Genomic DNA, 12,181 nt, shown 5'->3' on the forward strand with positions numbered 1-12,181 from the left:
GTGGGTAGAAAGAGAAAGGAATACAGAAAAGATTATATTCAACAGAATAAAAATGCACACATCTTCCCATTGGCCTTTCTTTGTCTTACATTACAGCCTCCTTTCTTAAGTACACCTCCAAGAAATTTATTTTTTAGAATGATAAGCATTCTGAATTATCTTACATAGCTTCCTATTTTCACTTGGTTTGGCAAAGATTTTACCATCTGTGGTCAGGTGATGTTACTTCCCATTTAGATCACATTTTGGGGTTCAGGGATCACACCTGATTCTTTTTCTTTGGCTGCTGTCATTGATTGATTTAGCGTTTGTCACTGAGAAATTAAAAACATCTTTTTATCAAGATAAACAGGAAAGTGTGGAGCTCTATGAATATTTGTTGAATGAATGAAATGCATGCCTGATTTCTGCCAGTTTCTAAACAATCTGTACATATGTCCAAAAGTAAACAAGGACAGACTCTGAAAACCATACCTCAAGAATTTAGGAGCAATCCATAATCTCCTGAAATGTGTTTTATGGAGTTTCCTGATTTTTGAGATTTGGAAAGCTATTCCCTAAGTAGCAACAGTAAAATGGAGACAGAGGAAAATAAACCAGGCTCCATATTTCATTCAGAATCATAGGTTTTCTGAATAAACGTCATCAGCTACTGTGGGAAAGGAAACCCTCAGAGAAAACTAATCCAATTATTAAGCCAAAGCTTTACTCCAAAAATCACACAGAGCAGTTCTTTTTAACTATTACAGTTCTTTAGCACTTTTATATATGTGATGCAGCTTCCTCAGCCTACAATAGAGAAATAAGACAGGCACCTGTATTAGTTCACTCTTGTGTTGCTATAAAGAAATACCGGAGGGTCAGTAATTTATAAAGAAAAGAGGTTTCGTTGGCTCACAGTTCTTCAGGCTGTACACAGAGCATGTGACCAGAAACTGCTTCTGGCAAGGGCCTCAGAAGTCAGGGTTGAAGGTGAAGGGAGTGCCTCCTGTCACATGGTGCAAGAGAGCAACATGGTTGGGGGAGAGCAATGTGGGAGGTGCCATGCACTGTTTTTTTTTGTTTTTTGTTTTGGACGGAGTCTTGCTCTCTTGCCAGGCTGGAGTGCAGTGGTATGATCTCAGCTCACTGCAACCTCTGCCTCCTGGGTTCAAGCGATTCTCCTGCCTCAGCCTCCCGAGTAACTAGGACTATAGGCATGCGCCACCATGCCCAACTAATTTTTGTATTTTTAGTAGAGATGGGGTTTCACCATGTTGGCCAGGTTGGTCTCGATTTCTTGACCTTGTGATCCACTGGCCTCAGCCTCCCAAAGTGCTGGGATTACAGGCATGAGCCACTGCACCTGGCCGGTGCCATGCACTTTTAAACAACCAGATCTCACATGAACGCATAGCAAGAACAGCACAGGCCCTTCCTGAGGTATCCACCCCCATGACCCAAACACCTCCCACCAGGCCCCACCTCCAGCATTGGGGATTACATTTCAACATGAGAGTTGGAGGGGACATACATCCAAACCACATACCAGTACCTGACAAGATTTCAGCTTAAAGCAGAAGAGAACACAGAGAAGCCTGTGTTAGCTCCATTAATTTTCACGATGTGAACACACCCATATAACCAGCTGCCAGTTCAACAAACAGAACTTTACCAGCACCCTAGAAAGCCCCACCCCGACCCCAAGAACAACTTCTATCCTAATTTTAAATACCATGGATTAGTTTTGCATTTTTTTGAACTTAAATAGTGGAATTGACCTTTGTATCTGGCAACTTATATTCAATATGATGTTTGTGAGAATCACAGGATGTTGTTTTATTACATAGCATTCTCCTTATCTACATTGATAACACTTCTCTTGAGTTAAACAGTGCACTGTATCTTTTTAGCCTTCTGACGAAGACACTGTTAGCCTCAATGTGCCAATGTCGAATATCATGGAAGAAGAACAGATCATCAAGGAGGACTCGTGCCACCGCCTTAGCCCCGTTAAAGGTCTGAGAATGGAAATGTGGAGAGAGTGCTTGCTTTTCAGTTTCAAATGTTATGTTTAAAATAACCTGTGCACAGATAGGGCAGTGATAATCTTTCTAGAGTATTTCCTATGTAGCAGGCACTGTGTTCATCTGGGAAGTTGATCTCATTTAAAATTTAAAAGTCTAAGATGGATACTCTAATCATCTCCATTTTATAGGTGAGAAAACCAAGGCTCAGGGAGTTTAAGTAACTTGCCATTGGTCACACAGCTGATGTGTGTGTAGTCTACTTACTACAGTGCATAGTAGACCTAGTCTCATTCTGAAGACTTAGATAAAATTCTTTCTTTTTTCTTTTTGAGATGGAGTCTCGCTCTGTCACTCAGACTGGACTGCAGTGGCGTGATCTTGGCTCACCACAACCTCTGCCTCCTGGGTTCAAGCGGTTCTCCTGCCTCAGCCTCCTGAGTAGCTGGGATTATAGGCACCTGCCACCACGCTCGGCTAATTTTTAAAATCCATTCTTGGAAAGAAAATATTGATGTGATAGATATATTAGTTAGGAAAGCTCTAGCTGCTATAAAATAGAAGACTCCCAAATCTCCGTAGCTCAACACAATCCAAATTAAGTTCAAATGGAGTTAGTGATCGGCAGGCAACTCCCCTCTGAGTGTTGATTTAAGGACCCAAGCTCCTTTCATACCATGACTCCAACATCTTTAACACAGGGCTTCCAAAACTTTCATGTCCATCTGTTTTAAACCAGAAGAGGAGCATGGAGGTTTACTCATGGGAGTTTTTATGGACTGGGCCTGGAAGGAGTGCCCATCACTGACAAGCTAGACTTCATCCCGTGGCCACATCGCACTGCACGTGAGGGTGGGAAATGTAGTTGAGGTGTGTGTTCAAGAAGCTACCTGACTTTGGCCCAGTCAGGTGACCTTGACTCCCTTACCTGTAAATGAGATGATTGGATTAGGTAATATCAAAGGTCCGGTGTAGCTTGAAAATTCTGTGGCTCTTTAATAGTCGTCAAATGACCACTAAACACTGCATCTTGTGTGCCTTCAAGATCCTTTTAATACGTTTCATATCTTGGTTAGAAGCCCTCATTGGGTAACATTATGGCAATTTTTTTGATTGCCCCCGTTTCCCAATGACTTTTAAGGAAAATACAAACATTTAGTTTTACTCATTTGTGGCAGAGACTATTTCACAATGTATGAATAGTGTAGAACTGGATTAATATACAGATCTTCTCATAAATAGTTGGAATATGCTCTTATGAGTGATAGGAGAGCTGTTTAAGTTCACTCAAACCTTAGTGTTTGCTTTCACTTCTTACACTTAGGTTTTTAAGTTTAGCATTTCTGTTTACCTGAGATTATCATGAGAACCATATGTTGTCTAAAAACATAGCTGTATGCTTTATATACAAGTATAACTGCCACTTCATTAATTCATATAAACTTAGTAATATTATGCACCATAGGAGGTGGTATTTTAGGCACATTTTTCAAATAAAAGAATTACATAATTTGTTACCAGTGAGTCTTCCCCCTCTCGTCTAGATGTGGGTATTACATTGGTTCAGAGTGTTAAAGGGTGGCCCAGTATGGTTCTTTTTCATCTTCAGAACAGTTGGAAGAGTTGTGTAGGGTGTTCCTTTTGTGTCCCCACCTCCCCTGGAACACATTCTAGGTGGATGTGCCCCATCTGGGCATGCTATCACCTTTGTGTGGCCCTTCTCATAGACACGTCCTTGAGATTATTTGCTACTTAAGGACAGGAGTCAGATTTGGCTGATTTTTTAATCCCTAAAATGTTTAGCATAATACCTGCCATTTAGTAGCTGCTCAATATGTGTTGGATTTTAAATATGAAATACATAGTCACATATTACTGAGGGCAAAAAAGCCCTCTTTTATACTTTCTTTTCTCCATTCCTTAAAAAGTAAGAGAAAATCTTATTTTTCTCATAGGGAACTAAGCCCAGAGAGGCCTTGACTTTTTAAGTTCAGTTTGGGGCTTTCTGGGGTTATTTTACTTTTATCTTTTCCTCCCTGCAGGGAAGAGAAAACTTGGGTTTTTCGTATACCTTCTTCATGGGGAACACAGAGGACTTGTAGTGACTAGAGGATATTTGAAGATCAGCTGTGTTTTGCTCTTCTGTTCAAGAAATCATGCTTTCTGTCTCTCTATATATTTTCCTAACAGGGGAATTTCATCAGGAATTTCAACCGGAGCCTTCCCTTTTGGGTGACAGCACTAACTCAGGAGAAGAAAGAGACCAGTTTACTGATAGAGCAGATGGTCTCCATTCGGAATTTATGAACTATAAGGCAAGATTTTCAGGATCAACTATGTTTTTTACTCATTTCCTTCTGTTTGGCACCTTACAATTTATGTTCAAGGTTGCCAATCCATCCCCTTCAACGTCCAGCTTGCTGCACCCTCCCTGAAGCCTTCCAAACATCTCAGCGCTCAGCCTGTCTATTTGCCCATGTGAGGAGCTGGTCCCTGCCCTGTGTGCCTCTTCATCTGTCTGTTTATGGATCTGATTTTCTTTCCGCTACTCAGTGCGTCGTACAAATTGGCAAACTCATTAGTGTGACCATTACCATGCAGTAAAAGCTGAAATAGTTTCACATTCTTTTCAACATGTTCTAGGTAAATCCTTTTCTTGGGAGTATATTTATAGTGTAAAGACAAAAGTGGAGACTTTCAAAATTGAGAAATGAATGTCTTTCCTTTTTGGAAAGATCTCTCTGAGGACACTTATTCCTGAACTTTTGTAGGTGCCCTGAGGCATTGAAAGGGCAGGCAAAGTTGCCGAATTGTCAGGAAAGCCTTCATCTTAGTAGCAACACAGGGAGGAGAGAAAAACTAGCGCTTTACTGAAGCAGATAGTGAAGGTTCCACTTCACAACATGAGTAGGTGCTTGGTATGTTTCTGCCAGCCCTTTTGGTTCAGGTTGTGGCGCCCAAGAATCATAAAGATTATTGTTTTTGTAAAATTCAGATTCACTGTGGCTCTTAGGTAACTTCTGAGTTATTATGCTGAAGCCAAGAATGGGATCCCTAAGTACTCATCCTTATTTTCTGAGCATTGTGTCCTGATGGCTGGAACCAGCCTAAATGAACTGTCTGGGCATCACCTTCAAGGAAATGGAGAGGAAAACAGCTGAATTTTACACCATAGGAGACCTTGGTGTGCTCAGGACATGTTTATGGCCTCAAGATAAAAATAATGAACCTGACATATGTTTCTAGATTACAGAAGTTGTATAGAAGGATAAAACACAGAGCCTTAACTCTTTACTCTCTGTATTTAATGTCATTAATCCATACATCCTTGTTTTAAAATAGGTCACACCCATTGCCTTGTTTCTGTCCCCTGTCTCCATTGACATTGCTTCATTTGAGCCTCATAGTTTCTCACTTTGATTACTTCAGGCACCACCCCACCCACTCCACTTCTTACTCAATGCTGCACCCCCTTTGCATGCATGCATGTGTGTACACACACACACACACACACACACACACACACACACTCTCACTCTCTCTCTCTCTATATATATATTCTGCCACCAAACATTTTTCTAAAGTACAAATATAATGACATTACTCTCAGGCCCCTGATTCTACAAGGCTTCCCCAGCTTAGACCCTATCTCTCAGCTCTGTGGGACGATTCTTCCATGAAAATGTGAAAATTGGAGTGTATCAAGTGTTCTTCTTAAGTTAAGAATCTAAGGTAAAGATGGAAACCCCGAATAATGTGTTAAGAAGATGTCCATATTTAAGTTCTAGAGGAAACAAAGCAGTTAGTAAAAATAAAGCGTATTGTTTCAGAAAAGCAAATTTCCCTGAATTCAGAGATTTCAAGGACTTCAGGGAAATGGCTGCTCTACAGAATGGGTCCTGTAGATGGAAACTGGAGGAGCAGATAGGGGTGTGAAAGTCAACTTGGCAAATGCTTTCTGGAAGATACTTCTCTTGGAAAATGAAAAGAAAAATGCTAATGATAAAATAAACAAACATCTACAACAAGTTAAGGAAAAATTGTGCATTGAAAATCAGGCCCATATTAGGCTCGATGTCCGTCAACTTTAAGTCTTTCAACCTGTGCTTGGCCTGGCACAGTGGCTCACACCTGTAATCCCCCACTTTGGGAGGCTGAGACAGGAGGATCACTTGAGCCCAGGAGTTCAAGACCAGCCTGGGCAACATACTAAGACTCCATCTCTACAAAAAAACAAAAACTAGCTGGATGTGGTGGTGTGGTCCTTGAGTCTCAGCTACTCAGGACGCTGAGGAGGGAAGATCACTTGAGCTTAGCAGAGTGAGTCTTCAGTGAGCCATGATTGCACCACTGCACTCCAACCTGGGTGAAAGAATGAGACCCTTTCTCAAAAAACAGAGTCCTGTGCTTTGCATAATCCTGTTTTCTTTACGGAATAAGCATCTTGGACCTTTGCAACCACAGTGAATTTTCATTATTCACAGCAGTTATATTGTGTAACATCACTGTGCATATTGAATTATGTAATACTGAACCATCACTCATTGGGGAAATAGAGGGCTGCGTTCCTGCAAGCCTCTGGTCACTACATTTTTGTCAACCAATCAACACATAACCTTGATTCGTGTGTATTTCTGTTTAAAGATACCTTATTTAATACATACTGTTTTGATGAACATTGCAACCATACCTTATTTAACATATATTGTTTGATGAACATTACAACCAGCAGCACCGTAACTCATGCCCGAAGGAAGCTTGTCTAACACACGTATTGTCCTCTGTAAGGGACATCACAACTTCCTTGGGCTTCTGAACACGAGGCAGCACTCCAGCACTATGTTCGGGGCTATTTTAAAGTGAAATCACCAACAAAAAACGCAACAGTGTGAAAACATGGCACTAACTAGACTGTGAAAAAGGACACTTATTTGCAGTAAGAGAGCCGAAAGAAGAAGGCAGAGTGTCACCTTGTTCCACCTCATCTGGGAACATACATGTCCTGGGACTCAAATTTTTTACCTCTCTGCAGATGTTTGCAGATGACCTCCAGAGCGGCACGAATACTGGTTTTGGAACTGAAAATGCATGTTAGTGAATAGGCAAACTCACAAACGCAGAATCCACAGATAATGAGGGTCAGCTGTATAACCATTTAACTTAGCAAAAGCCACCCAGTAAGCCTGTTTTGCCTAATGAAAAAAGAGACATTTTATACTCTTGGCTACTTCTAGTTTTGAAACAAAAAATCAAAAAGAAATACCCATTGTTCCTATGGTTGAAACCCAACAAAACAAAATCAGAACATGTTGTCTTGGTCATTTCTGGTAGTATATTTTACCCATGAATTTTTCTGTCATTTGGAGTGTGGAGAGTGGCACAGTCATTTATGCATTGACTGTATTGTACGTGAAAAGTGTAACCACCATAGAAAAAGTCCAAGTGTGTTCCCAGCCAGAGTCTAGCATTGGGCAGCTAGCCATGTCTTCGAGAAAACTCTTGTCCTAACAACACATCTGGAGGACTGGCTAGTCCCGAGTTAGTTAATGATATGCCAGAACCTTGACACAAATAGTGGTCCTTTTGGCTGGTGTTTTCTCCTAGCCAGGAAAATGTGGCCCTATTCAGGTTGGCTTTCGTTCTAGCCATCAGCTGGGTTAAAGCAGCGTTTCTCTGTGTCAGAGATGAACATGCAAGGAGGCCTGTGGAAGGCTCACGGTGGGACTTGCCTTTCTAAATAGCCAGTGCCACTAGTGCCGCTTTGGGAAAAAGTGGGGTGACAGTGCAGGGAGAACATTTGAGTGAATTCTGGGTGTTGTACACATGAAAACTATTAGATACAATCGGAAGCACTTTTCTGTTAAGAATTTTATACTTTCTCTTTTCCCCACTGCACACATATGCGTGCACACTCTCACACACATCCCTGCTGTCACAAACACTAGAGTGCATCTTTACAGGTGACCCACAAGCCCAGGAGAGGGATCTCGCAATACAAGGAGGTGCTAAAAGGGCAACAGGAAATCCGGTGAAGCTTTAAATTTCTGATGATAAGTTAACAGATGCTGTGGTCCTGGGCCACATTTTTTAAAATTAAAGAATGTTTAATTATGGGAAAATACTTACAAAATGTACCACCTTAGCCATTTTTTAAATGTACACGTAGTTCAGAGTGTTTTAACTACATTCACGTTGTGCAGCCTATCTCCAGAACTCTTCTCATCTAGAGAACTGACCCTGTGTACCCTTTCAATAACAAGTCCCTCGTTCCCTCCTGGCAGCCCCTGGCAGCAAGCATTCTACTCTCTGTCTGGATGAATTTGATTACGGTGTACACCTCATATAAGTGTAATCAGTACAGTATTTGTGTTTTTGTGACTGGCTTATTGCACGTAGCATAATGTCCTCAAGGTTTATCTGTGTGTATGGCACGCGTGAGAACTTCGCCCTTTCTAAGGCTGAGTGACATTCTAGTGCATGTACGTTCCAGATTTTGTTTATCCATCCCTCCATAGATGGCTGTTCGGCTTGTTTCCAGCTTTTGGCTATTGTGAATAACACTGTTATAAACATGGGCTGGGCAGGTTTTGGCTCCTGACTACTGAGGAGTAGCCAGTGGTTTTCAGGAACCCTGTGTGTTTTGTCCACAGGCAAGGACAGAAGACTGTGAAGAGCTGTTACGGATAGAAGAGGATGTACACTGGCAAACCGAGGGCATGTGAGTACCAAGGCCTCGGTTATGAGCCATCATCACTCTAAAATCCACCTTGCAAGCAGACTGGCAGTTCTATTGTGATAGAATTTTGACCTGCTTTTCTGTGGGCACGCTGATATTCTTACAATATTGATAAGAAGTTGCCAGTTTTTCTCTGTCCGATGCTTTTTGTCATGATATTGGGCAGTACAAACCTCTTCCTTGGCCTTGAGTCTTACTTGTTTTGAGGCTGTGGGTAGTCATGTGATTCAGAGAATTAGCTAGAATTTCTAGATGGGAGGTTCTACTGTCCATACAATTGCCTGAAGAAGCCAACAGCTGGACCTGAAGTGACCTGTAGCTCTGATCTCCTTCTTTACCCCAAGTCATCCCCTTCAAGATCTGAGAACACCATAGACTTCTGGTCCCAAGACTTCCAACTGCCAGGGCTAGCATTTATTCAACATCATGTGCCAGGCATTGTCCTAAATACTTCACAGGCCATAACTCATTTCATCTTTACAACACTCCTAACAGGCAAGTTCTGTTCTTGTCCCCCATTTCACAGATGACAAAGCTGAGGCACAGGAATATTGATTATCTTGCCGCAAGGTCACAGAGGGCCAGCATTTGAACCCAAGGAATCTTGTACTAGACAGATAATCCTTCTACTCTACTGTGGATAAATATTTGTTTAGCAAGATTTACAGGGGAGGGGGTGTGTGATCCCATTAGACAATGAACCGTGTCCAGGCAAATTGAGTTTGGACTATGTGGTATAGAGTATAGTTTTTGTTCCCAGGATTTTTATTTCTATCATCTGGGAGGCAGGTGTGGACTTTCCATCGTACCTTGTAGGGTTTTTCTTCTTAGTGAGGATTTATCCCATTGTTAAAACTTTTCTCCTTACAGAAAGTTGTTGTCTTACATTCTGTAGCAGGAAGGGCTTGCCGTGATCAAATCTCTCTTGTCCTTTAAAAACATTGGGAAGTTCCTCTCTGGTCACCGTCTGTATTACCAGCTACTCACTGGATACGCTGCTGAGAGCCACGGAGGCCTAACTTGGTTATACAATCAGAGAAGCATAGGGAAAGAGGCAGTTGTTTTAAAACTATATAAAGTTTTGGAAACTCCATTCTCAATCTTATACCTAGTGCTTTCAACCCTGGCTGTAAACCAGGATTATCTGTAGAGCTTTATAAAATCTGAACCCCTAGTCAGACCCACTTGGACGTATAGGGCCTGGCATGGTTTTTAAGCGCCACAGATGATTTTGCTGCATCTAGAGTTTGGACTGAGAACCACTGTCCCACACTGAAACCCTATATGCATTAAAGTAATCAAACTGGTTTAACGGGAGTTGGAAGGCCTAGAAGTAGTACAGACTCGTCCAGCTGATCCCCCTCATGAACCCTCCTAGAACTCAGTAAAGCACAACTGTGAGAGCCTCTCATCTAGGCCATTGCCTCACTGTGCACAGGAGCAGTTAGGGGTGCACAGGCATAAACATCTTATGTGAGCTGCTTTGCAGCAGAGCTGGGCTTCCCCTACTCAGGGGCTCTTCCCACCACGCTCTGGCATCCCACCCCACAAGGTACAAACACATGTTCACCATAGCATTGAATCTGTCAAAATCATTTTTATATGTTAGATGGATTTTTGTAAGTTGGCTTTTTAAGAAATTAGATGACATTCATGTTGTATTGATCATTTTCATTCTTTTTTCTTTCTTTTTGAGGCAGAGTCTCGCTCTGTCGCCCAGGCGGGAGTGCAGTGGCATGATCTCGGCTCACTGCAAGCTCCGCCTCCCGGCTTCACGCCGTTCTCCTGCCTCAGCCTCCCGAGTAGCTGGGACTTCAGGTGCCCGCCACCATGCCCAGCTAAGTTTTTGTAATTTTGGTAGAGACAGGGTTTCACCGTGTTAGCCAGGATGGTCTCGATCTCCTGACCTTGTGTTCCACCTGCCTTGGCCTCCCAAAGTGCTGGGATTACAGGTGTGAGCCACCATGCCTGGCTGATCATATTCATTCTTATGCTTGGTTTCATGTTACAGAATAAGTTCATCCAAAGATCAGGACATGGATATAGCAATGATCGAGCAGCTGAGAGAAGCAGTAGATTTGCTGCAAGATCCCAATGGGTATGTATGTCTCCATGGTCCAGGTTTCATGTGTAAATAATGCGTACTAATGTATGGAGTATATTGTCTACATTCCTAAAATACCTACACAAATAATTTTGGCCCAGTCCAGCTACTAACAAAAGTCATGTTTATTGCCTGTTTTCCCAAGATGCAAAAGTGAAAGAGTCAAACTTCTGGAGAGAGTGAGATCAGTTTCCCCTTTCACCACCCTTTATTGAGTTCATTCACCCCTCACGAAATTCATATGGGAATTTTTGGTATAATTCTTAGAAAACAAAACTATGGTAAAAGTACATATTTCATATTGCTTAAAGTTTAAACTCCTGATTTATAAAAAATATAAAGAAAACGTTTTCCAAAAAGGAAAGAATTGGTATATCAAGTAGTAGTATATTTATCTGGGGTAGTGCCAAATATATGTTAACTGAAGAATATATTTCTAAAGATTTGGGATACAGGATAATTTTTAAATGTGAATTTGCCTTGATCAGTAATAAGCACCACATGCAGTGGATATGTGGATAATATTTTTCTATTTCTTAACTAATGGTAATGGAATTCCCATGGACAAAATATTTTTCAGCTAAACAATAGCAGGTTTCATGTATCGGGTAATAACTTCATGATCTCTAGAGAACTAGAGGACTTGGTAAACTGATGTGGTCTTACAATATGATGAACATGGGAATCACACTGCAGCGATCCCAGCTGGGTTCTGCAAATTTATGAAAAGGGTGGTTAGTGTATCCCAGAATGCTAATGAGAATATACCACCTATGATTTCTGGCCCTGAAAGAATAGTGGTGGATCAGTTTAGTACAGCTGGAAATCCTTTGCAATTGATTTGAAAGGCATTTCAATTCTGCAGACATTGATTGAGTGTTTGGAGTGTGGGAAGATCTGCAGTGTGTACCTTGGGGGATGCAAAGATGGACAAGACACAGCTCTTGCCTTCCGAGAATTTAAACTAGAATGGATAGAGATTGCCTTGAGCAGTTATTTATAAGTGTAATTGGGCCAGGCGCAGTGGCTCACGCCTGTGATCCTGGCAATTTGGAAGGCCAAGGCAGGCAGATCACTTGAGGCCAGGAGTTTGAGACCAGTCTGGCCAACATGGTGAAACCCTGTCTCTACTAATAATACAAAAATTAGCTGGGCATAGTGGTGCGTGCCTGTAATCCCAGCTACTCAGGAGGCTGAGGTAGGAGAATCGCTTGAGTTCAGGAGGCAGAGATTGCAGCGAGCCGAGATTGAGCCACCACACTCCAGCCTGAGTGACAGAGTAAAACTGTGTCTAAATAATAATAATAATAATAAAACAAACAAATAAATAAATAA

General features: G+C 41.7%; 1 protein-coding gene across 6 annotated transcripts in view; it reads left to right on the forward strand.

Moving 5' to 3' along the window:
• LRCH1 (leucine rich repeats and calponin homology domain containing 1) overlaps positions 1–12,181 on the forward strand; it is a 204,032-nt gene that overhangs the window by 141,220 nt on the left and 50,631 nt on the right. For all 6 annotated transcript variants that reach the window (XM_015121050.3, XM_015121052.3, XM_077974336.1 and 3 more), the window contains exons 8-11: positions 1,893–1,998; positions 4,197–4,321; positions 8,657–8,724; positions 10,754–10,840. In XM_015121050.3, the coding sequence (XP_014976536.1) occupies positions 1,893–1,998; positions 4,197–4,321; positions 8,657–8,724; positions 10,754–10,840 (386 nt within the window). The remainder of the gene's footprint in view (positions 1–1,892; positions 1,999–4,196; positions 4,322–8,656; positions 8,725–10,753; positions 10,841–12,181) is intronic.

The sequence above is a fragment of the Macaca mulatta genome, chromosome 17, assembly GCF_049350105.2.
Source record: "Macaca mulatta isolate MMU2019108-1 chromosome 17, T2T-MMU8v2.0, whole genome shotgun sequence".
In the NCBI taxonomy this organism is placed as follows: Eukaryota; Metazoa; Chordata; class Mammalia; order Primates; family Cercopithecidae; genus Macaca; species Macaca mulatta.